General features: G+C 48.3%; 2 protein-coding genes across 4 annotated transcripts in view; both read left to right on the top strand.

Annotated features, from left to right (window-relative positions):
- LOC142248574 (uncharacterized) overlaps nucleotides 1-7,603 on the top strand; it is a 173,574-nt gene extending 165,971 nt beyond the window's left edge. Inside the window, 1 exon segment of the mRNA XM_075320056.1 lies at nucleotides 7,559-7,603. Within this exon segment, the coding sequence (XP_075176171.1) occupies nucleotides 7,559-7,603 (45 nt within the window).
- Nucleotides 1-27,120, top strand: part of LOC142268011 (vomeronasal type-2 receptor 26-like) — a 75,292-nt gene that overhangs the window by 2,598 nt on the left and 45,574 nt on the right. The window lies entirely within an intron of this gene.

Consider the following 27,120-nt stretch of genomic DNA (forward strand, 5'->3'; position numbering starts at 1 on the left):
CCCTGTACTGTCACCTGTCGGCCTGTGTAAGTACCGGCACCCCTCTCCCTGCCGCTGCTGCTACCACCGTCTCCAATGACACCCCCACTCTCCCCCCATGCCACCGTCTCTAATGACACCCCCCGCAATGCTGCTACTGCTACCCTCCCCCCCGCTCTCCTTGCCGCAGATCATTGTGGGCATGCATGCGGCAGAGCATTGCTGGACAGGGGCGTGCAGAGCACTACTGTATGTGGTGAGCACTATGCGGCTGTCCTTGGTGACACTTTAGACATTTGTGGTCACCAGCAAAATGGCTCCACACTGTGATCCTAAGCTGTGTGATATTGCCTGCTGAGCTGTGTATCTAATCCTCTCCTGTGTAATACTGACTGCTGAGCTGTGTATCTAATCCTCTCCTGTGTAATACTGACTGCTGAGCTATGTATCTAATCCTCTCCTGTGTGATACTGTCTACTTATGTAATCCTATCCTGTGTGATACTGTCTGCTGAGCATTTGTATCTAATCCTGTCCTATGTTATACTGTCTGCTGAGCTGTGTATTAATCCTATCCTGTGTGATACTGCCTCTTGAGCTGTGTATCTAATCCTATCCTGTGTGATACTGTCTTCTGAGCTGTGTATCTAATCCTCTCCTGTGTGGTACTGTCTACTTATGTAATCTTTTCCTGTGTGATACTGTCTGCTGAGTTGCTGTATCTAATCCTATCCTGTGTGATAGTCTGCTGAGCCTTGTATCTAATCCTGTCCTATGTGATGCTGTCTGCTGAGTAGAGTTGAGCGCGGTTCGAGGTTCTCCAGTTCGCGGCTCGAGTGATTTTGGGGGTGTTCTAGATAGAACTGGAACTCGAGCTTTTTGCTAAAGCTCGATAGTTCTAGATACGTTCGAGAACGGTTCTAGCAGCAAAAAGCAGGCCTTTTTATAGCTACAGTGTGCAGGAGCTATCGCTGGCAGCCTGCCAGAAGCTGGTAACCAAGATAAACATCGGGTATCCAAGCAAAGCGCTTTGGTTAGTAACCCGATGTTTATCCTAGTTACGTGCAGGAAGCCCACACTTCTCCGCTCAGCTCACTCCGCCCCCTCCTGCACGCGGCATGTACACACACTCACACACACACATACACACACACGCACACACACGTCCCCAGCCATGCAGTCCACGACACTGACGTCCTCCTGGCACTCTGCACACATTACCCCGCTAGGCTCCGCCCACCTGCACTCTGCACACATGGTCCCGCTCGGCTTACCTGCGGTGATGAAGTCCCGACCTCAGCGCTGTCACTGTCCTCCATGGCCGCCGCTTGTCACATCACCTTCTCTCGCTTCCGACCCGAGACTGACTAGCGGTGACGTCACAGGCCGCTCGCGATACTTGGCTGTGAAGGCGGCGGTCATTGAACTCAGTGACAGGTCAGCAGTGCAGGAGATCGTCACCGCAGGTAATGTACCTCGCTGACAGCAGCACTTGTCATCCCCTGCAGTGACCTGGGCTGACCCATTGATGTTAGCTCAGGTCACTGCACTGCTCTCCCAGCCAATGGGGAACATCCTGCTCTTCATTGACTGGGACAGTGTGGATCGTCATGGCAACCCCTTGGATTACACCAGACCTGGATTTGTTTTTCTTTGTAATAAATTTGTTAAAGAGGGAATGTTTTGGGGAGTGTTTTTTCAAATAAAAATGTGTTTGTCGTCTATTTTTTTTTATTACTGACTGGGTTGGTGATGTCGGGTATCGGATAGACGCCTGACCTCACCAACCCCAGGGCTTGATGCCAGGTGACATTACACATCTGGTATTAACCCCATATATTACCCCGTTTGCCACCGCATCAGGGCGCGGGATGAGCTGGGGCGAAGCACCAGGATTGGCACATCTAATGGATGCGCCACTTCTGGGGCGGCTGCGGCCTGCTATTTTTAGGCTGGGGAGAGTCCAATAACCATGGACCTCCCTAGTCTGAGAATATTAGACCCCAGCTGTCTGCTTTACCTTGGCTGGTGATCCAATTTTGGGGGGACCCCTACGTGTTTTTTTTTTAAACTATTTATTTAATTTAAAATAACAGCGTGGGGTGCCCTCAGTTTTGGATTACCAGCCAAGGTGAGGTTGCCAGCTGTGGTCTGCAGGCTGCAGCCATCTGCTTTACCCTAGCTGACTACAAAAATAGGGGGAACCCTACGTCATTTTTTTTTTTTCATTTTTTTGGCTAAATACAAAGCTAAGCACCCCTTAGTGCCACATGAAAGGCACCAAAGGGTGCAAAATTACAAAATGCAGGAGAGTGGGACATTATGTGTCTTTCTGCCATTATAATGACAGAAAAGACTGATATGAAGTGCACAAGCACAAGAAAATCACCAGAGCGCTCTACACTGTGAAAAGCAGTAGAAAATGGCACTGGAGTGAACATGTGACCGCCTCATGTAGGATGAAGCTATGGATCCTGGGTAAATTTATGCACTTACCCTCCTTCAGTTTTTTTGCAGTACACAAAAAAAACGGAAGGCACACGGATGACAAACAGATGACATACAGACCGTCTACGGAACGGAAACAGATGCCACACGGATGCACCCGTGAAAAAAAACGGACTGTTTTTTGCAGACCGCAAAAATGGATCGGTCGTGTTAATGTAGCCTTATTCTGGTCTGCCGTTTATAAACAGCAGGCAGAAATTAGTGAATAACGCCCCCCAGCGTCAGAAAATCTCCGGGGTTTCAGGGCTAGCTGAGACCCTGGAGATCATGATTCAGGACGGTTTTTCCGGTCCCCGCTCATGTGATCACCGGTATACACCGTACACTGATGATCACGTTACAGTAAATGACAGCGCCGGTAAAAAATTATTTATCTCCCATCTGGCATAAACAAACATGATAAATCTCCTCCCCGGTCCCCTCCGGTCCCCCGGTGTCGCCAAAGTGCCCCCCCTGATGCCTTCCCAGAAATCCAAGATGGCCGCCCGCACAGCAGTGCGCCGGCCGCAATCACCCTACTCCTCTGATTTCTGTCGCATGTGCCATGACACATGCGACAGAAAACTCCTCCCCAGGCCCTGCCAGGTCACCCCCTATAACCCCACCGGTGTTCCCCGGTGTCCCACGGTACCTGTGCAGCGTTGATCCCCCCACGGCCCTCTCCTTCACAATAGACGCTGCCGCATGCACAGAGCGGCTGTCAGCTCAGCTTCCTGTGTTCAGACACAGTGAGTGGTGGTTATGCATCTGTAAGCTAAATGGGCGGCACGGTGGCTCAGTGGTTAGCACTGCAGTCTTGCAGCGCTGAGGTCCTGGGTTCAATTCTCACCAAGGACACCATCAGCAAGGAGTTTGTATGTTCTCCCCGTGTTTGCGTGGGTTTCCTCTGGGTACTCCGGTTTCCTCCCACACTCCAAAGACATACAGCGCTATGGAATTAATAACGCTATATAAATCAATAAATTATTATTATTACTGCAATGCCCTGCTCATGAGGTAAGGAACATAATTGATCAGGAGAGCTATACTACATTTCCAAATGGAGGGATTTGCTTTTATAGTTTCCCTGCTGAACGACTACCAAACATGAGAGTCCGTTATACGCCACAAGAAAACACATCTAAATAGCGAGCTCTGTTGTTAAGTATTCATTCAGCTGGATAACTGGACTTAAAGGGGTATTCCATCTCCAAGATCCTATCCCCAATATATAGTAGGTGGAATAGCAATAATATCAGCAAATACCAATATTTGGAAATGTAGAATAGTTCTCCTGATTAGGCATGCCCTTACCTCATGAGCAGGGCATTGCAGCTTTGGTAGCAACCATTACGACATGGACTCTGCTGCTGTGGACCCGGGGAGAGTGAGTGCAGATTCATTGCACCCACACTCCTCACATGAAGGGTCTGCACTCCTAGAAAATGGGGGATACGTTCCCTGAGTGTCTCCCCCCCCATATTCTAGACGGTCTAGAGTCGTCGTGGGACCCCTTTATTTTTTTTCTTACAATAAATTGGGGAAAGAGGAAATGTTTTCGGGACTGTTTTTTCAAATAAATTTCTTTGGTCGATTTATTTTTTGTTAGTACTGACAGTTTATGATGTTGGGTATCTAATAGACACCATGACATCACAAACTGCTGGGCTTGATCTCAGGTGACTTTACAGCTAGTATCAACCCGATTTATTACCCCGTTTGCCACTGCACCAGGGCACGGGATGAGCTGGGGTGAAGCGCCAGGATTGGCGCATCTAGTGGATGTGCCACGTCTGGGGTGCCTGCGGCCTGCTATTGTTAGGCTGTGAAGGCCCAATAACTATGGACCTTCCCACCCTGAGAATACCAGACCACAGCTGTCCGCTTTACCTTGGCTGGTGATCCAATTTGGGGGGGACCCTACTTTTTTGTGTAATTATTAATATTTATAAAATAATTATAAAAAAAGAGCCTGGGGGGACCTCCACATTGGATCCCCAACCACGGTAAAGCTGCCAGCTGTGGTTTTCAGGCTACAGCTGTCTGCTTTACCCTAGCTGGCTATCAAAAATGGGGGGACCCAACGTCATTTTTTTTTTAACTATTTTTTAAATAGAAAAAATTAATGGGCTTCCCTGTATTTTTATTGCCAACCAAGGTAACGGCAGGCAGATGGGGGTGGCAACCCATAGCTGTCTGCTTTATCTGCGCTGATAAACAAAAATAGGAGTGCTGCGTCATTTTTTTTAAAGATTTATTTTTACAGCACTGTGATGTCCAGCAATCAAAATACAGGGAAGTCCATTTTGTTTTTAGTTATTTAAATAAATAATTAAAAAAAATATATATGGGCTCCCGCTGCATTTTTTGTATTGCTAGCTAAGGGTAATCCAAGCAGCTACTGGCTGCTAACCCCCACTGCTTGATGTTACCTTCACTGGCAATGGAAAATCCAGGGAAGCATTTTTTATTTTTTTTGCCAAAAAACTACCAAAAAAGGACGTGAGCTTCACCATATTTTTGTATGCTAGCCAGGTATAGCAGACAGGTGCTGGAAGAGTTGGATACAGCACCAGAAGATGGCGCTTCTATGAAAGTGCCTTTTTCTGAGGCGGCTGCAGACTGCAATTCGCATCAGTGGGGCCCAGAAAGCTCAGGCAAATCTGTGCTGCTGATTCTAATCCCCAGCTGCCTAGTTGTACCTGGCTGGACACAAAAATGGGGCGAAGCCTACGTCATTTGTTTTCTAATTATTTCATGAAATTCATGAAATAATAAAAAAAGGGCTTCCCTTTATTTTTGGTTCCCAGCCGGGTACAAATAGGCAACTGGGGGTTGGGGGCAGCCGTACCTGCCTGCTGTACCTGGCTAGCATACAAAAATATGGCGAAGCCCACATAATTTTTTCAAGGGGCAAAAAACTTTTGCATACAGTCCTGGATGGAGTATGCTGAGCCTTGTAGTTCTGCAGCTGCTGTCTGTCTGTATGGAGAAGAGCAGACAGCAGCTGCAGAACTACAAGGCTCAGCATACTCCATCCAGGACTGTATGCAGAAGTTTTTTGCTCACCAAAAAAATGACGTGGGCTTCGCCATATTTTTGTATGCTAGCCAGGTACAGCAGGCAGCCACGGGCTGCCTCCAACCCCCAGTTGCCTATTTGTACCCGGCTGGGAACCAAAAATATAGGGAAGCCCGTTTTTTTTAATTATTTCACTTATTTCATGAAATAATTAAAAAACAAATGACGTGGGCTTCGCCCCATTTTTGTGTCCAGCCGGGTACAACTAGGCAGCTGGGGATTGGAATCCGCAGCACAGGTTAGCCCGAGGTTTCTGGGCGCCTCTGCTGCGAATTGCAGTCCGCAGCCGCCCCAGAAAATGGCGCTTTCATAGAAGCGCCATCATCTGGCGCTGTATCCAACTCTTCCAACAGCCCTGAAGCCGGGTGGCTTGTTGGGTAATAATGAGTTAATACTAGCTTTGTTTTACTAGCTAGTATTAAGCCAGAGATTCTTAATGTCAGGCACGTTTGACCCGGCCATTAAGAATATCCAATAAAGGGTTAAAAAGAAGACACCACACAGAGAAAAAATACTTTAATAGAAATAAATACACAGACAAATTAGAGACTCCATCTTTATTACCCCCTGTCACCCCTCCACGATTCATGGTCTTCTATCTTTCTCGTTCAACAAATGCAGCTCTGCTCCATCACTGCTGCATGGGGGAAGACGCTGCTTCCCGTGCAGCCTTCACTCCGTGAGTGATCAGTGCTGCTGGCTGTCAGCGGTAACAGCGGTAACGCTGACAGACGCGTTACCATAGCAACGGTGCTCCCGGAGCCGCGGTTAGCGGTGACGTCACCGCTAATTGCGTTGCTATGGCAACGGTGATCTCCGTTAATGACCGGCTGTGTCAGCCGGTCCCTAACGGAACGGGGAGTCGACCGTGTGCTAGAGCATGTCGCAGGTACACGGCGATACACAAATGTGCACCGTGTACCGGAGAGTGCAATGACAGGTCCTACATGACGCGTCATAGTCATGTGACCAGTCTGTAGCCAATGAGATAATAGCCACGTGACTGGTCACATGGCTATTTTGACGTCACGATAGGTCCTGCATCACTGCTGGCAGTGCTGGTCACCGGGAGGATTCAGCGATCATCGGCTGGAATAGCGGTAGGAGACTGAGTGCAGGAGGGATCGTGGGGACCGGTAAGTGTTATGGCAATGTTTATTAACTGTATGTGTACATTTATAATGCGTTTTTATGTATTTGTGATTGCCTCCCATTATATCCTATTGGTTCGCCGAACTGAACTCGAATGAGACCTCCGTTCGATGAACCGAACTCGAGCCGAACCACGGCTAGTTCGCTCATCTCTACTGCTGAGTTGCTGTATCTCATCTTCTCCTGTGTGATACTGTCTACTTATGTAATACTTTCCTGTGTGATACTGTCTGCTGAGTTACTGTATCTAATCCTGTCCTATGTGATACTGTCTGCTGAGCCTTGTATCTAATCCTGTCCTGTGTGATACTGCCTCCTGAGCTGTGTATCTAATCCTATCCTTTGTTCTGCTGTCCTTGGTGACACTTTAGACATTTGTATCCCTACATTTCATTCTCTCTTACACTGTTGGAAACACCCAGATTGGCAGGGGGTGGTGACATCACACACAGGAGAGCAGACTCCACCCACTTTACTGCAGCTGTAATCCAGGCTATTTCTACAGTGGGATTTCTGTAGGATTTCAGCAGCTGCTCCCCCTAGTGTGTAACAGTGGAAAATATCAAACTTTTATTTTTTTTTCATATTTGCTCAATTCAAAACAAATAATATTTAAACAAAACATTAAAACATTAATACTTTACATTTTTTCAGCTACTGATTTATTTTTTTTGGACGACACCTTCCCTTTAAGGGTATGTGCACACAAGGTATTTTAAACTCAAGCAGAACTACCAAGTTTATGAAGCAGAAGATGCTGAAAACCATGGTGATATTTTCCTGACCCATCTCCTGTGTAGTTTTACAGTACTTTCCTAGGCATTTTTTCAGTTTTTAGACCTTTTTTTCTGTTTTTTTAGTGTTTTTTCATTGCTTTTGTCACATATTTCTTACTGCGCTTCTAAGAAAAAGCGATGGTAAAATGCGACAAAAGCCATCCGGGCATCTTCCGAGCCTTCCCATTGCCCCTACATAGTAATGTACAGAGCGTCTTTCGAGTGGAAAACTCCAGAAGACTTTGGCGGTCACTTCTTTTAACTGCTTGGTGGTTTTAGAAGCCTGAAGTGGGTAAAAATGCACAATAGTCTGATCCTGTGTACAGCGAGGAGATGCAGATGGTCATTCCAGTATTTATCATAAAGGTTTCCGAGGTGGGATCTGCCCCCAAAAAATGTCATTGCACATTCCCTAAGTGGAATGTATCGAAAATTATCACCAGTGACAACAAGAGCTTCCTTCAATCCCCCTTTCCAAAAAGAAGCCAAGTTATGGGTCTCAGAAATTGGTTGAAAATATCTGATTTTGTATCACTGCCCATCAGCTATATGAAGAGGCCGCAGCAATATGGAGGGCAGCATCCTTTTCATTATCTGCGAGACCCAGCTCTGGAGGGAAAATAGCAGTAAATAGAGCAATAAATAGCCTGAGCTGTAATACTGGAGGCAGCCGTAACTGCATGTTATATGGTCGTGTTACACAACCTACAAGTGCACACAGATATTACATATTCACCACGCGAAAAGTGGCCTGTGCACCCCCAAATGCCAGGGCTGAATGCGAGGCCCAGTCCGGCCCTGCACATGGATGTGTGACGCCCTGGGCAAGCCAGGGGTCACAGGTCATGACACCACCACACACCCCACATTCCCTGCAGGAACACCAAGGTCAGAACACAAAACCCTTGTTGCCTTCCTCCAGGGGCTGATGTCCACACCAGGAGGTGGGTGTCAGGTTTCCAGGTTTTCCAGTTCTCTTTTGAATGAGCTTGCCCTCAGTTAACATGGAGTTTAAGGTTCTGTTGCCCTACTTCCTGTCCAGCTGCTTAAAAGGCCGCCTCTCAGCCCAGTCCAGTGCCTGAGTATACTGCTTGCTGTGTGCTCCTGCTTTGCTGTTTCTACTTCCTGATTGCCTTGGATTCTCCTGAAAATCTACCGACCGACTCTGGACCATACCCGGTTTGCGTCAAGCTGTGCCCGGACTCCGTCTGCCGTCTTGATCAGCACTCTGCCCGGTTCGTAACCACTCTGGACAATCCTCCCGTATGGACACTCCTGGACTATACCACTTGCCCCTTGTGTACCGGCTGCTGCGCATTTAGGCCTTCCGGGGTTGATTGCCGGACAGTCCCTGTCCAGGGGTTCGCTCTGGTGGTCTCCCTGGGGGAGTCCGGTGCGTGGCCCCGGGAATCCCCTTCGCTCCGTTGCGTAAAAGTGTTTTGTGTGTTTGTTTTACTGTGTTTATTCCCGTTGTGTATCTACCGTGTGTACATATTATATAACATCTTGTACCAAGAACTCGTCTCTGTTATCATTGCCCTACGCTATCGAAATCCTCAGAACATACAGTAGTATTACAGTGGGCCAGGCGATTGGCTCCACCCACCGAGGAGTTCACAGCCCTGGAGGCGGGAAAAACCAGGAGATTAGTTGCAGATGAGTTTGAGAGTAGAAGTGAAGTGGTAGAGGAGCAAGAGAGAGGAGTTAAGGTGGAAGGGAAAGTGACAGTTAAGAACCTGAAGTTGGTCCGGGTGTGTGCCCCGGACTGAGACAGCAAGGTTGGCAGATGGCGGTGACCATTTGCAGGAGAGGCTGATTGGAGGTTGCCGAAAGGACCGTGGACGTGTGGTGGCCCGGCGGTACCGGAGTGGTATACGAAGAGAAGCCAGCACCATTGGCAGGGGCCTTTTGGATCCCGGCAAGGCTAGGAGTCGCCGTGAATTTGCCAAATCCGTCAGTGAAGAGGACCTCCTGGGTCTCCCAACAGCCAAAGTCCCGATTGAAGGTAACCGTCCAACCATATTGGAGAGACACCGCCACCACCAAGGCACCAGTTTCTCAGGGCCAGCGCCTGCGGGCAAGAGAGGGGCTCCTCCGGCTCATATCCAAGCTGGGGAGCGGGTTACCGGTGGGAATCCATCGCTACCAACAACCGTATCTAGGTGCAGGAAAGAGACAGTCACCGCTAACTTGCAGGGAACATCAACACCGCAGCCGTCCGAGGGAGCCGTCCAACCAGCCGCTTGTTTACCGTGAACTGTGTCATCATCCTTGGGCTGAGTGAGTACCTCCGTGCCGTGCGGCACCGCGCTGCCCCTGCGCCCCTGCACCTCAACAGGCCCCATAACCCACCTGTCATCCATCCTAACTCTCCATCATCGGGCCCCGGGACCACCAACCGGGACCACCAACCACGGAGGGGAGGGCCAAGATCTAGCTGCTCCATACCATCACGCCCGGGATCCCCATACAGAGCAGCGGTGGTGTCCACACAATCACCACAACCGTAGGTGGCGTCACGGACAATAAATCCCCTAAACCCAAGCCCCCTTTTCACTCACGGGCGAGGAGCGCCGCTCGAGTCCCCGGGATCCAACACTTCGCTCGAGCCACCGAGCAGCAGAGGCCGCAGCAGCAGCGGCAGCCGGACCCGAGCAGAGGGAGAGCGCAGCGTCCCCTCCTCCGCCCGCGACAGATGATGTTGTGGTTATGTGAAGCTGGATTGGCACATCTGATCTTGATTCATGGCTTTTTCTCGCTCATCTTTATAGGATAATGCAGTCTCCTTGCTTAAGACCATGTGCTCCTGGTACTGATTTAGGATCTGGAATTGGAGAATACACCCGATTATCACACTACTAGAGATAGGCCGGATGCTCTGGCGTCGGGAGTGCGGTGACATGAACATCTGTCTATGTTTAGTGGTGCTGACAGGAGCAGTGGACATGGGTCACACTGTTTGCGCTTTTGTGTGTTAAAGACTGTGTGTATTTTTATTGTAAATAAACAATGTGTATGTATTTTTTTTCCTTTCTGTCCCGTCAGTGCCGCCATGTCTCGTCATGTCTCGTCAGTGCCGCCATGTCTCTTCATGTCTCGTCAGTGCCGCCATGTCTTGTCATGTCTCATCAGTGCCGCCATGTCTCGTCATGTCTCATCAGTGCCGTCATGTCTCGTCAGTGCCACCATGTCTCGTCAGTGCCGCCATGTCTCTTCATGTCTCGTCAGTGCCGCCATGTCTCGTCATGTCTCATCAGTGCCGCCATGTCTCGTCAGTGCTGCCATGTCTCATCAGTGCCACTATGTCTCGTCACTGCCGCCATGTATCTTCATGTCTCATCAGTGCCGCCATGTCTCGTCATGTCTCGTCAGTGCCGCCATGTCTCGTCAGTGCCACTATGTCTCGTCAGTGCCGCCATGTCTCGTCAGTGCCCCATGTCAAGTCAGTGCCGCCATGTCTCGTCATGTCTCGTCAGTGCCACCATGTCTCGTCGGTGCCGTCATGTCTCTTCATGTCTCGTCAGTGCCACCATGTCTCGTCAGTGCCGCCATGTCTCGTCATGTCTCGTCAGTGCCGCCATGTCTCGTCAGTGCCGCCATGTCTCGTCAGTCTAGTTATGTCTCGTCAGTGCCGCCATGTTTTGTCAGTGTGCCGCCCCCAAGTCAGTAGCAGCCGGGCTACTCGGATCCAGATCCACAGTGTGGCTCGAGGAATCCTCCGGACCCGGGGGTCACGCGGACACTTCAAATGAAAAGGGACGTATTTGTTCGGGATTTGTTGTACACGGTGTGTGGTGAAGTGTGGCACCACTGCTGCTGTTATGGGGCACCCGGGGGCGATGGGATGGCAGCTGGTTGTTAACCCCTCCGTGGGCAGGGATGGTTGCCCCGGGGCCCGGTGACTCGGTGCAGGGGACTGGCGTGCATGGTCAGACCAGGGAGTCTCAGCTTACTCACGATTAAATGAATCAGACAATTCCAATGGTTAACCAAGGTGCTGGTGGCCGGGCGCCGCGGCGGGGTGTACTCCGGTCCCTCACCCGGGTGATGGTCTGTGTCACTTTCCTCTGCACTGTGTTTTAGAATGGTGGACTTCCCGGTGTGAACACGGGAGTCCGCTCCCGATCCTTTAGTTGGGAGCCCTGCCCGCTGACGCTGACCCTTGGGATGTAACGGGCCCTGGCGGATGCCCTATCCCTCTTGGTGGGTGGTTGTCTGCTTTTGGGACTTTGGTTGGGACAGGACCTATAATCTTGCACTCAATTGGTTAAATAGCTAGGCTGTTGGTTCCGGTCCAAGTACCCCCTCTGTGCATGGTTTCCGGTTCGGGTCTCCGGTGTCGGTACTGGCGAGCTCCAACTCTGCCCCAGTCCACTTCGAATCTCCGGCTGCCGACTTCCTGTCTCCTGTCAGACACAGACCACCGTCTGCCACCTAGCCAATAAAACCGGGGTTCCAACCGGCGCTTCTGCTCTCTCAGCTTGAACTCTACTTTCTCCTACTGCTCCTCTCCTAACTTCCACTCCAACTAAACTGACTCTTTCTTTCTGCCTCTTTTTCCTGCCCCGGGTTCTCTAGACCCCTAGGTGGGCATTCTCCATCTGCTTTGTCCCGCCCACTGGTGTGCCTTTCCTACCCTGGGGGTTTGACTAGGATTTGGTTGGCAAGGTTTAACCCTGTTAGGGAAGGTGTTGTGCAGGGGCCTATTTTGTGTGATCACCTGGCGGTGCCAGGGCGTCACATCAGTGCCGCCATGTCTCGTCAGTTCCGCCATGTCTCGTCAGTGCCGTAATGTCTTGTTAGTGCTGCCATGTCTCGTCAGTGCCACCATGTCTCGTCAGTGTCGCCATGTCTCGTCAGTGTCGCCATGTCTCGTCAGTGTCGCCATGTCTCTTCAGTGTCGCCATGTCTCGTCAGTGTCGCCATGTCTCTTCAGTGTCGCCATGTCTCGTCAGTGTCGCCATGTCTCGTCAGTGTCGCCATGTCTCTTCAGTGTCGCCATGTCTCGTCAGTGCCGCCATGTCTCGTCAGTGCCGCCATGTCTCGTCAGTGCCGCCATGTCTCATCAGTGCCACCATGTCTCGTCAGTGCCGCCATGTCTCATCATGTCTCGTCAGTGCCGCCATGTCTCGTCAATGCTGCCATGTCTCGTCAGTGCCGCCATGTCTCATCATGTCTCGTCAATGCCATCATGTCTCGTCGCTCGCCACAGCATCGTTCATGGCATGGCAATGTCAGGCAAGGGTAGACATACCCGGCCACACCTCCTTACTGCTCCGTGACATCGCAAATGTGTAAATTAAAACACCAACAGTCCATTATACACAATTTTGCCTCAGCCTGCACTGTTGTCCCTGGTTACCATGGCTATCATGTGGGCGCAAACTGCGGCTACGCAATTGACAGTGCTACAGTGCATTAGGGGATATGGTTACATCTGCAACTGGCCATTACGTATATAGATGTAGATATGTGTGTATATGGCTGTACCTTGTGTGTATGTGTCGTCTGTGTATATGCGTGATGTGTGTGCAGGGACAGACACTGCCTGCCTGGGGCCCCTGTGAAAGAAATTGCACTGGCAGCATAATATATATATATATATATATACACACACACACACAACTAATATATTATGCACCACCCTCAGGTTATTAGTCACCACTCACCTCTCCCTCCTCAGGCACCTCTGTATGGGCATCCCGTCGAGCTGCTTTTTCTCTTGTAATGGGCCCTGGCTGAGCCGCTGCTTCTTCTCCTGCCGGGAGGGAACTTTTGAAATGACACACGCGCTGTACTGAAGACATCAGGGAGCGCGCGTGTGTCACAGGGAAAGTGCCAAGAAGGGAACATAGGAGAGATTCCTGCTTACCGCTGCCTGCACTGACTGTGTGGAGCTGCAGGATCGCTCCCTGACCGGCACGCAGTGTGTGATGAGGGCAATCTGACCAGGGGCCCCCTGAGCCTGGAGCTCCAGACAACAGGTCAGATTGCCCTCATCATTGACTGACCAGCAAGGGCCCCCTGAACCTTCGGTCCCCTGTTCACCGCACCGGCTAAACTAGCGATATGGCTGTATGCCGTGTGCATGTGTTGTCTGTGTATATGTGTGTGCATCTGGCTGTATGCTGTGTGTATGTGTCGTCTGTGTATTTGTGTGTGTATATGGCTGTATGCTGTGTATACGTGTCGTCTGTGTATTTCTGTGTGTATATGGCTGTATGCTGTGTATACGTGTCGTCTGTGTATATGTGTGTGTATATGGCTGCACGCTGTGTATACGTGTTGTCTGTGTATATGTGTGTGTATAGCTGTATGCTGTGTATACGTGTTGTCTGTGTATTTGTGTGTGTATAGCTCTATGCTGTGCATACGTGTTGTCTGTGTACACGTGTGTATGGCTGCATGCTGTGTGTACGTGTCGTCTGTGTATTTGTGTGTGTATAGCTGTATGCTGTGTATACGTGTTGTCTGTGTATTTGTGTGTGTATAGCTCTATGCTGTGCATACGTGTTGTCTGTGTACACGTGTGTATGGCTGTATGCTGTGTGTACGTGTCGTCTGTGTATTTGTGTGTGTATAGCTGTATGCTGTGTATACGTGTTGTCTGTGTATTTGTGTGTGTATAGCTGTATGCTGTGTATACGTGTTGTCTGTGTATTTGTGTGTGTATATGGTTGTACTCTGTGTATATGTGTCGTCTGTGTATATATATATATGTGTGTGTGTGTGTGTGTATTCTCTCTCCCCACCCCCCCACCCTCCCCGGAGAAAACACGGGTCTTGTAAATAGAAGATTTTCTATATTTACCTGTATGCAGCGATGCTGTCTTCGTCTCTGCTGTCACCCGCTCCTGTCCGCCGCTCATTATACTCACTGAATATTCAAGAGCTGGAAGCTGGAGCAGAGCTGGGGACTTCAGTGTCCGGGACCGCATCGCTGGGGTCAGGTGAGTATCCAGGTGTGTGTGTTCAGTGTATATATGCATGTGTTGTGCGCTATGTGTTTGTATGTGCTCGGTGTATCCATGTGTGTCTGTGTACAGGCTGCTACTGTGTGTGTGGGAAAAGTGGTGACGCGCATGAACTGCGCCTGCTCATTAGACCGTGCCACGACGCATGCTGGAATAGGGTTACAGAAACTGCCGATTATGTATGTAGATATAGGCAGTTGTATATGACCTGCCCCAGGGCCGTGGGGTACTCGGTTCCGGGTGTTGGTTAATGGGATTATGTCACGGGGGCCTGTGCCCGGTTCCGTGGCCCTGGTGGTCGCTGAAAGTCAATAAATAATAAAAATAAAAAAAATAAATAAATAAATAAAAAAAAATAATAAAGAAAAAAAAATAAATAAATAAAAGTATTTGGTGACGCCACGTACGGTTCCAGTATGGTTACTGGGGCTGCAGGTCAGACCTCTGGGGTGATGGTTAGGCAGCCAGTTGTTTACGCTTCCCGTAGGTGAAGCGGGGTCCCCAGGGCAGTTTTAGTAGTACACAGATATGGCGGTTTTTCTTCACAGCCTTTCACTTTAGTGCAGCAGCCTATGGCTTCTCAGATGAAAGAAATAAAGTGCGTCACACCAATTCATTATCTCTGACCAGGTTTTACTTGCAGGTGTTAAAAAGGGGTTCAGTTTCTGATGTTACAGTTTTTGGGTAATCTGGGAACAGCTCAGGAGCTCTACACCAGGTTAGTTGTGTGGCCTCCCTGCTGCGCGGTGTCTCTCCTTGGTCCTAGGCTGCCTGGAGCTATAAATTGTCCCTCTCTCACTGTCTTCACCTGTATGGCAGGCGGCGGGAGCTTCTCTAAGGGGCACTGCTGTACTCACTGTCTTCACCTGTATGGCAGGCGGCGGGAGCTTCTCTAAGGGGCACTGCTGTACTCACTGCGGTCCCTAAGCTCTGTGTAGCGGCTTTGCCTTCAGGTGCTGCTGCGGCCAGGAGATCTGCAGTCTCCCTGGCCCCCGGTCTTTATTGCTGGGCAGATTAGATCCCTCACAATCTCGAATGCCGGTGTCCGATAATCAGCGCTGTTCCTTGGGGATGAACCGGTCTGGCTCCACCTCCCCAGTCAATCCTCTTTTGCCTCACTCTTGATCCCTCAGGCAGTCACACAGTTACTTGTGCGGGCTAAGCACTGCCCTCTCCATTTTGATGTCTTCCCTCACTCTCAGCTCGCACAGTCTCCTTTTTTCCAACTGTCAACTGTCTCTCTGACTCCGCCTCCAAACCTGGATTTAAAGGGGACCTCACCTGAACTCGACTTGTAGAGCTCCCCCTCCAGACTTGGAGTGGAAATGTTGTATGTGGGATTACCTAATGTGGAGATCCTTCCCTGCCCAGGTACAGGTATATTTGTGGCAACTGAACCCTGGGGTGCCACATTCCCCCTTAGTTAAATTCAGTACTCCTGGACTGGAAACACAAACTTATAAAACATTAGCAACAATAAAGAGTAGTACAAAGTCTTAAAAAATAAAAATTACAAAAACCAATAAAACAGAAAAATGCAGTCCTTCCGCTGCAAAATGTGAGTATGGTAAATCGAAGAAAGTTTTTGACCACTACCAGTTCTTTGGTCCATAAAAGTTCAAGAAGATGCAAAAGTTCATGCAAAAAGTCCTGCAGGCTCAACACGCTTGATGGTTACAGATTTACTTAGTTGCAATAAACAAATAAAATATTTTTACATTTTACTATTACACTTTTTATTTAATATTCTTCTATATAACGGGACGGGGGCTGACCAAAGTTGCTACGGCTAGACCTACGTAATGCCTGTGTCACAACTGGTCGGTGCAGTGTACTGGTACCTAGAGCTGGTGCTATGCGTGCACTATCCACTAGTCTGAATGAGGATCTATGCAATATTGGTATGCGTGCATGTTGTCTTAGTCTTACCATAGGACTGGCAGGATCCCCAATAGCAGGGTTCTCTGGTTCTACTGCGACAGGTAGTTCTTTTGAAACGTTGACCGGTTCTTCCAGTCTTTCTGGGACTTCTACTGGTTGAGCGCCAGTCAATAATGGTATAATTATGGCTCCATTGTACTGAGGCCAACTTTCAGGAAAATCACCAAGTACTGTTCGTATCATCTTCTCTTTCTTTTCCTCTTTAGGTTGAGGTATACAGGGGATTGCTTCTTTTTGCTTCAACTGTTCAGGACATTTTTTAAGGTGGTCTCTAGAAACTGCCGCTGACGTTTTTCCCTTATCCTTGCTGATTAAGCAGATTTTCTTGTCAAATTTAGAGGGCAATACTGTGTATGGTTCTGCTTCCCACTGGTCATCAAGCTTATGGGTCTTTCTTTTTCTTTTTAGAACCATCTCTCCAGGTATTAAAGGAGCAGCTGGTGCATTCTTGTTATAATCTTTCTCTTGCCTTTCTCTAATTTGGTCTAGGCTTCTTTCTACGCACTCCTGTACCTTTTTGTACTGCTCTTGGCGCTTAGTGTCCCAATCAGCTTCAGGTGAACTGGTTTCAGGAACGACAATTCCCATCTCTAGGTCAACTGGTAACTTCCCGGGTCTTGCTCTCATTAAGTACGCTGGCGTGCAATTGGTGGAACACACAGGGATGTTGTTGTACATGTCCACTAAATCAGGCAACTTCTCTGGCCACATGCTTCTTTCTTCCAAGGGCAAGGTTTTTAATAGGTCTATAACCACCTGGTTAATTTTCTCACACATGCCGTTTGTCTGTGGGTGATTCGGTGTGGTTCGGATTTTCTTACATCCTTACAGGTTGCAAAACTCCTAGAACACTTCAGCTTCGAACGCAGAACCTTGATCCGTCAACACCTGTTCCGGGTAGCCATGTGGTCTGCAGAAGTAGGCTTGAAAGGTTCTCGCTGCGGTTCTTGCTGTCAAGTCCTTTACAGGTACTACCACCAGAAACCGGGAATAGTGGTCCACCATAGTGAGGGCATACGTATAGCCAGATCTACTGGGTGTCAATTTCACATGGTCCAAGGCTACAAGTTACAGCGGCTGCTTGGTGACAATTGGTTGTAGTGGAGCTCTTTGACTGTCACGATCCTTTCTTCTCAGGTTGCATGGGCCACAGTTTCGGCACCAGTTCTCAATGGTAGTTCTCATGCCAACCCAATAGAATCTGTTGCGTAACAGTACCTCAAGCTTCTTCCACCCGAAGTGTCCTGCTCCGTCATGGTACGCCTCCAGCACCATCTGAACATCTCTCTTCGGTACCACTATTTGCCACACCCTCTCATAGGTTCGGGGGTTGATGTAATGTCTGCATAGCCTACCCCTGTAGATGAACAATCTGCTCTTTTCCTTCCACAGGTGCTGCGCTTCCGGTGGGGCATCTGGGCTAAGACTTGAGTCTGGTTGGATTATTAGCTCTTTAACTAGGCGAACAGCCGGATCGCTGTCTTGCGTTTCCTCCCACCCGTGGTAAGGTAACGGGTTCAGCGTGGCCTCTTGGTGTTTGCCTTTAACACCTTGGTTACACTGGGATGCACTGTTGCGGTGAAAAGCCGGCAGCTCTATCTCTTCTAGCTCATCCGAGTCTTCTCCTGCATCTGGTAAATGGGGCATTCTCGACAATGCATAAGCGTTAGCGTTTTTGCGGCCTGCCCGATATTTGATGGTGAAGTCATAGTTTGACAACCGGGCCATCCATCGCTGCTCTAGTGCACCTAGCTTTGCGGACTCCAAGTGAGTAAGCGGGTTGTTATCCGTAAATATGGTAAATTTCGCAGATGCCAGGTAGTGCTTGAATCGTTCAGTCACGGCCCAGACTAAGGCCAGGAATTCCAGCTTGAACGAACTGTAGTTTTCTGGGTTTCTCTCAGTAGGACGGAGCTTCCTGCTTGCAAAGGCAATTACACGTTCTTTGCCATTCTGCACCTGCGACAGCACAGCTCCCAATCCCACATTACTGGCATCTGTGTACAGCACGAATGGCAGATTATAATCAGGGTAGGCCAGGATTTCCTCACCGGTCAGGGCCCACTTCATGTGCTTGAAGGAGTCTTCTTCTTTTTCACCTCATTCAAACGGAGGGCCGGAAGTCTTGCCCTTTTTGGTCTGGCCTACCAGGAGATCTTGCAAAGGCGCCGCTATTTTCGTGAAGTCCTTTATGAACCTCCTGTAGTATCCTACCAGCCCCAAGAACTGACGCACCTCTTTGACGGTTGTTGGCTTTGGCCAGTCTCTGATAGCAGTGACCTTTTCAGGGTCTGGTGCCACACCATCCGCACTGACCACATGCCCAAGATACTGAACCTTCGGCTTTAGCAAATGGCATTTTGAAGGCTTTAGTTTCATACCAAACTTTGACAATGCTTCAAAGACCTCGGCCAGGTGCTCCAGATGTTCCTCATATGTCTTGGAATACACGATGACGTCATCAAGATATATCAGTACAGTCTCGAAGTTTCGGTGCCCCAGGCAACACTCCATCAGCCTTTGGAACGTGCCAGGTGCATTGCAGAGTCCAAACGGCATTCTGTTGAACTCACACAGACCCATCGGCGTCGTGAATGCGGTCTTCTCTCGATCTTCTTCTGCCATGGAAACCTGCCAATACCAACTGGTAAGATCTAAGGTGGAAAAAAAATTAGCAGCTTTCAGTGCAGCAAGTGATTCCTCAATGCGGGGCAACGGGTAAGCATCCTTGTGTGTTATGCGGTTTATCTGCCTATAGTCAACGCACATCCTCATTGTGCCATCTTTCTTTCTTACCAGGACAAGTGGGGCTGACCAGGGGCTACAACTATCTCTAATAACCCCAGCTTCCTTCATTTCCCGTAACATATCTTTAGCACACTGATAGTGAGCTGGTGGTATAGGCCTGTATCTCTCTTTTATAGGTGGATGGTCTCCCGTGGGTATGCGATGGTGTACCCCTTTTATCCGCCCAAAGTCTAATGGATGCTTACTGAAGACCCGTTCATATTCCTTCACCACCCGATAAACTCCGTGCCTTTGGTAAGAAGGGGTGGAATCAGTGCCGACATGCAGCTTCTGACACCAATCCTCCAGCTGTCCCTTGGAGCTGTTGTCCTCCGCCTGGTCAGATGGGGTCAAGGGTTACACTACCTGAATTGAGTTGTTGTTGACAGTGAACAACTTGGCAACAGTAGCATATCTGGGTAGCTTGACCTCTTCCTCTCCACAGTTTAAAACTCATACAGGTACCCTCCCTTTGCGTACATCAACTATCCCCCTGGCTGTCAGGACTGTGGGCCTACTATCTGAGTACATGGGCTCTACCATTGCCTGGTAATCCTGCCCTCTGAGGCCTATCACTGCCCGACACCAAATCATCACTTCACTTCTTGGGGGTAACACAATGGGGAATGGGTCACTTACCCGTACACTGCCGATTTCTCCACCAGACAACTCTACCTGTTGTCTCTGCAGAAGGGCCTTGATTTCTTTCTGTAGGACCCTCTGCTGCCTGATGCTGGCAGTTTCTGCAACCTGCTGGAGCAAGAAAAGAACTTCTCCTAGACAATTTTCAACAACATTAGTACCTAATATCATTGTTGGATTTCTTTCACGACAATCAGTATCCACCACAATAAGTCCTTGGCCCTTTAGCTCCTCCCTCCCCACCTTTATCGTCACCTCCTTGTACCCTACTTGTGATACCGGCTGTCCATTAGCAGCATATATAGTAAGGTCTGGGTCTGGGCGAGTGAGCTCAGAATCAGCCCAAAATCTTTTGTAAAGGATATGCGGGATCGTCGTCACCTGTGAGCCAGTGTCCAATAGAGCAAGTGTGGGAATGCCATCTGCACGATAGATAGGAATGGTCGTCCTCCCACATATCTATCGCGCCAGTTCGATGGGCCTGGTTGTTTTATTCCTGGTGGTCGGCCCGCTGCCCCAGGAGTCGCTGGTTTAAAGGATATGACCTGGCAAAGTGGCCCGCCTCGTTACAACGGTGGCAGATAGGCTGTCCTGACGAGTTGTAGCGGTCGTTGGGTCTTCCTCTGGGCGGCGGGTTCCTCCTTCCTTGCATCCATGGGATGTCCTCAGGGCTGTCAGCCAACTGGATCCTCTCCGACGACTGTGGTTTCTGCTGGAGTTGCATGGCCTTTAGGAGCATGGCCACATCTTTTGTCAGCTGCTGTACCTGGGAACGCAAGTCATCAGAGGCACCAGGTATTACAGTCTGTCCATTGATTTCTGCTGGAGTTAAGGAAAGGGACGCCACCTCTGAGGGAGAGGTGATGGCTTGCCGCGGTTGAGGTGCGGGGTCTGTAGTCACAGGGACTTGCAGTGCTCTAATGGCCCGGTTCTTCAGAGTTACAAAGTCTAGACTCGGATGCTCCATGATCCATAGACACAGCTGTGTTTGATAAATTGGTGAATGTAGCCCCTCAAGAAACTGTTCAATTAACATTTTATCTTCCTCTCGTGCACTTTCAGGGTCTACCTTCTTTACAGCCTGCAGCGCCTCCTGAAGGTTCAATGCATAATCCCGTATGCTATCCTGCGTATGCTATCCTGTGTATGCTATAATGCGTATGCTATCCTGCGTATGCTATAATGCGTATGCTATCCTGCGTATGCTATCCTGCGTATGCTATCCTGCATATGCTATCCTGCGTATGCTATAATGCGTATGCTATCCTGCGTATGCTATCCTGCATATGCTATCCTGCGTATGCTATAATGCGTATGCTATCCTGCGTATGCTATCCTGCATATGCTATCCTGCGTATGCTATAATGCGTATGCTATCCTGCGTATGCTATCCTGCGTATGCTTTCCTGCGGTCTTTGTTTGCAGTTGTAAAACCTCATTCTTAGCTCAGCTACAGTACGAGTCTCAAAAGCAGCTTTTAAATTAGCAAATATCTGGGTTATTGTCCTTTTATCTGTATTCAGCCAGGATTTAACCTCTCGCTCTGCTGCACCCGTCAGTTGCCCCAGCAAAACAGACACTTTTTGCTTGTCAGTCATAGAATATATATCCAGGAAATTGCACATCTTTTCTCTAAATTCAGCTAGGGTATTGGGCTCCCCAGCATATTGCGGTAACCATGCTGCCCCCGGGACATACGGCAGAGCAAGCGGCATGATCGGGGCTACAGCTTCAGGTGCTGCAGCTGCTCCAGCGGCATCAGCATCGCCTTGCATCTCCATCCTCGCTGTGGCACAGTTAGTTTTTCAAATGCTCAAAATGGTGGCAAAGTTCAGTTATTATTAAACAGTTTTCAAGGCACACGTTACCCAGGGTTACTGGGCCTTGTCCAGATCCTGTTCGTGACGAAAAAAGCTGACCGGCCCCAGGGCCGTGGGGTACTCGGTTCCGGGTGTTGGTTAATGGGATTATGTCACGGGGGCCTGTGCCCGGTTCCGTGGCCCTGGTGGTCGCTGAAAGTCAATAAAAAATAAAAATAAAATAAATAAATAAATTAATAAAAAAAAATAATAAAGAAAAAAAAATAAATAAAAGTATTTTGTGACGCCACCTACGGTTCCAGTATGGTTACTGGGGCTGCAGGTCAGACCTCTGGGGTGATGAACAGGCAGCCAGTTGTTTACGCTTCCCATAGGTGAAGCGGGGTCCCCAGGGCAGTTTTAGTAGTACACAGATATGGCGGTTTTTCTTCACAGTCTTTCACTTTAGTGCAGCAGCCTATAGCTCCTCAGATGAAGAAATAAAGTGCGTCACACCAATTCATTAACTCTGACCAGGTTTTACTTGCAGGTGTTAAAAAGGGGTTCAGTTTCTGATGTTACAGTTTTTGGGTAATCTGGGAACAGTTCAGGATCTCTGCACCAGGTTAGTTGTGTGGCCTCCCTGCTGTGCGGTGTCTCTCCTTGGTACTAGGCTGCCTGGAGCTATACCTTGTCCCTCTCACACTGTCTTCACCTGTATGGCAGGTGGCGGGAGCTTCTCTGAGGGGCACTGCTGTACTCACTGCGGTCCCTAAGCTCTGTGTAGCGGCTTTGCCTTCAGGTGCTGCTGCGGCCAGGAGATCTGCAGTCTCCCTGACCCCCGGTCTTTATTGCTGGGCAGATTAGATCCCTCACAATCTCGGATGCCGGTGTCCGATAATCAGCACTGTTCCTTGGGGATGAACCGGTCTGGCTCCACCTCCCCGGTCTCTCCTCTTTTGCCTCACTCTTGATCCCTCAGGCAGTCACACAGTTACTTGTGCGGGCTAAGCACTGCCCTCTCCATTTTGATGTCTCCCCTCACTCTCTGCTCGCACAGTCTCCTTTTCTCCAATTGTCAACTGTCTCTCTGACTCCGCCTCCAAACCTGGATTTAAAGGGGACCTCACCTGAACTCGACTCGTAGAGCTCCCCCTCCAGGCTTGGAGTGGAAATGTTGTATGTGGGATTACCTAATGTGGAGATCCTTCCCTGCCCAGGTACAGGTATATTTGTGGCAACTGAACCCTGGGGTGCCACATATAAGGCTCATACATCACTGGTCAGGTAATCATAATACATTTGTGAGAAATATAATCATGTGCTAGCTGCTAAACCAAAAAGTTCCTTAGATAGAGACCTATTTATTATGGAAAAGGAAAACAAGCATTTGTTACATGATTTTCCAGAGTTCACCATTATCTTGTGGATGGTCACATTTTTATGTTCCATTCATCCTTTCCTCCTTCCCACTGCTTTATGGAGTGTGAGGAGTGTGGAAAGCTGCTAATCCCCAGATACTGTAACATCTCTATAATGACCTCTGCTATAGATTATGCACTGTTTGCCACTTCAGGAACTCCATTTTTACATATCACCAGCATCATGAGTTTCTCAGCAGTAACATTTTCTGTACTGGATAAACCTCAGATCAAGTCTGAAAAGAAAGTCACAAAACTAGCATAAACTCGCATAAACTCGCACTTTTTTTTAAATGAAGAAATAAAGGAAAGTTTTTATTTTTGTGGATTTTGTTGCAATTCCGTTTTCTATTCACTGATCCCCAGTGCCACTCATACCTTGTCCACCACCACACTTCTAACGGTCTTTGTCACATGTATTAGTGCATGAGTTACCTGGGCCATCACTGAGTAGAGAGCTCATGGCAGAGAATGCTTACCGCCCTTTATCCACAGACCTTCCTCAGTCACTGGTTCCCTGCGTCTCACACTCCGTTCCTTGCTGAATCGCTTGTTCCTGTAAGGATTTTAGAACATGGGAAATGAGAAATGTCATGGACGTGACAGGTGCCACCAGATACAGGTTTGCATTGGTAAAAGACTCTCAACTCTAGGCCCGTTCACTACTTCCTTGTCAGCTGCACCAGTGCGAGCATCTCTGGCTCCATCAGACACCGGCTCCATCAGTCAGCTCAGACATGAGCCCTATCTTCCACTGTGCCAGGCTCATTTAATAACAGGAGAGCCTCCACCTGGATCACACCCACTCTATGGTGTTTATAGGTTAATCACATCACATTAGAAAATATCTGCTGCCTATATTCACATTTGACTACCTGACCCCTTTCTGATCTACATACCACAGTGATTAGAAATCTTCATTTCGTTCTCCTATTCCGATGGGAGAGGAGGGAGTGGTTCGATTTTTTTATTACCTCATATTGCGTAACCTCAGCATATCCAGTGTAGAATCATCCAGAATCTTGGTATCTGGATCCATCTATAGAAAAACTCAAAATCTGCATTTGCAATGGGCTCATCTGAGAAAGTCATAAGGGCTATTGACGAACTAAAGCTTCGCAAATCTTCTGGCCCAGACGGATTGTCAAATGATTACTATAAAAAGTATAAATGTCTTCTAGCCCGCTCGTAAGTCTTTGTCTTTAATCAAGCGATCCTATGTGCAGTGGTCCCCCAAGAAATGATCAAAGCCCTCTTAGTTACTATTTCTAAACCAGGGAAGACAACAGACTCCCCAACTAACTTTTGTCCCATCACTGTCCTCAAAATTGATTTGAAGATATACACCAAGATTCTTGCTACAATACTCTTGAATATTCTTCCCATCCTAATCCATAGGGACCAGGTTGGATTAATTAACCCCTTTACGACCTTGGACGGATCTATCTGTCAAGGAGCATGTCCCGTTAAGCCCTGCCCCCTGCCGCGAGCAGGCGGCGGCGGTTGGCACACATATCAGCTGTTTACAACAGCTGACATGTGTGCCTGCATGTTGCAAGTGGAATCGCTTCCACTCGCAACATTTAACCCCTTAGATCTCGCTGCCAAAGTCTGGCAGCGAGATCTATATGCGCGCGGCCATGTTTTTTACTTACCGCCGCCCCCACCGGAAGTGATCACGTGACTATCGGTGGTTGCCATCATAGCACAGGGTCATGTGATGATGCCTGCAGCTATGACGTTTCACTTTCGTTTTCCCTCGGCCGGCAGCAGAGGGAAACAGAAAGTGACTGAATCTGCTGTTTACAGCTGTATAGCTGTGATCAGCAGATAGATAAGAGCGATCGGATTGCTGATCGCTATAGCCCCCTAGGGGGACTAGTAAAATAAAAAAAAAGTAAAAAAAAAGTTTTCAAAAATAAAAATAAAAAAAAAACCTAAAAGTTCAAATCACCCCCCTTTCACCCCATTGATAATTAAAGGGTTAATAAATAAATAAATATACACATATTTGGTATCGCCGCGTTCAGAAATGCCCGATCTATCAAAATATAAAATCAATTAATCTGATTGGTAAACGGCGTAGTGACAAAAAAATTCCAAACGCCAAAATTACGTTTTTTGGTCGCCGCATGTTTTACGCAAAATGCAATAACAGGCGATCAAAACGTAGCATCTGCGCAAAAATGATACCATTAAAAATGTAAGCTCAAGACGCAAAAAATAAGCCTTCACTGAGCCATTGATCCCAAAAAATGAGAACGCTACGTGTTTCGGAAAATGGCGCAAAACTTGCGCCACTTTAATTGGCCGAACGTGTGAATTTTTTTAACCCCTTAGATACAAGAAAACCTATACATATTTGGTGTCTACAAACTTGCACCGACCTGAGGCATCACATAGATACATCAGTTTTACCATATAGTGAACACGGTGAATAAAACATACCAAAAACTATTGTGCGATCACACTTTTTTTGCAGTTTTTCTACACTTGGAATTTTTTTTGCTGTTTTCCAGTACACTATATGGTAAAACCTATGACTTCATTTAAAAGTACAACTCGTCCCGCAAAAAACAAGCCCTCCTATGGCAAGATTGACCAAAAAATAAAAAAGTTACTGCTTTCGGAAGAAAAGGAGCAAAAAACAAAAACACAAAAACGGAAAGTGCCCGGGGGCTGAAGGGGTTAAAAAACACCAAACGTGTAATGGAACAAGGCATTTTATCAATGTTGTCTCTTGGGCGGAGGCTGGTTGGATGCCTTCTTTGCTCCTTGGTTTGGATGTGGAGAAGGCATTCAACCAGGTCCACTGGAGGTACTTGGTCCTCAAGAAGTTTGGGTTTGCTGGCCCAATCCTTTCTGCAATTAAAGGGAACCTGTCACCTCCAGTATGTGATCTGACATATTAGCAGACGCATATTTGCCCTAATAGCACCCATAGCACCCACCTAATAGCACCCATCCCTGTGCAGTAAAATTGTTTAATATGAAAGTAATAAAAAACGTTTTATTACTTTCATATTTCCTATGTAAATTACAGAGCCACTGGCCCTATGGGCGGTGCCTTGCCCTATGGGCGTCTGCATACTTTCCGTGGTATCACGCCCTTGTGGGCTTGATACCATGGAGTCACATGAGCGACGTCCCCCGTCGCTCATTGTATCCTGCGCATGTTTATACTTACCATTGCAGCAGGCTTCTTTTCCGGGTGTTCACTCGCCGGCTTCAGACACGCACTGCACATGCACAGTGCGCGTCTGAAACTGAAAAGGAGAACCTGGAAGAGAAGCCTGCCGCAATGGTAAGTATAAACGTGCGCAGGATAGAATGAGCGACCAGGACGTCGCTCATGTGACTCCATGGTATCACGCCCACAGGGGCGTGATACCACGGAAAGTATGCAGACGCCCATAGGGCAAGGCACCGCCCATAGGGCCAGCGGCTCTGTAATCTACATAGGAAATATGAAAGTAATAAAACATTTTTTATTACTTTCATATTACACAATTTTACAGCACAGGGATGGGTAGGGAGCTGCTCTTAGGGCAAATATGCGTCTGATAATATGTCAGATCGCATATTGGAGGTGACAGGTTCCCTTCAAGGTCCTATATTCCCTCCCCTCAGAACAGGTGTAGTCCTCTTGGGTACTGTCTACCCCTTTCTCCATCTACAATGGTACCAGTCAGGGGAGCCCTCTTTCACTTCTCATTTTCACCATAGTGATGAAGCCCTTCGCATAAACCATCAGGTTTTCCTCAGATTTAACAGGTATATCTACTGGCCCTATAGACTGCCATATAGGTTTGTTTGCAGATGATGTTATCCTTTGCATCTCTGATCCTGAACACTTCCCCCCACCGATATCAAAAATCATTAAGGAATTTAATAATATAAGTTATTACAAAGTTAATGCTTCTAAATCCCAGATTCTAGGTATCAATATCCCTGAAGGGCTTAAGACATCATTACAAAATCTTATCCTCACAGTTGGGTCGATGGTGCTCTCCCGGGATTCTCCTATCATCTCCAGTTAAGAATTTGGAACTTTATAATTTTAAGTCCCTGAAACCGGTCAT

This window comes from Anomaloglossus baeobatrachus, chromosome 1, assembly GCF_048569485.1.
Source record: "Anomaloglossus baeobatrachus isolate aAnoBae1 chromosome 1, aAnoBae1.hap1, whole genome shotgun sequence".
NCBI classification, from domain to species: Eukaryota; Metazoa; Chordata; class Amphibia; order Anura; family Aromobatidae; genus Anomaloglossus; species Anomaloglossus baeobatrachus.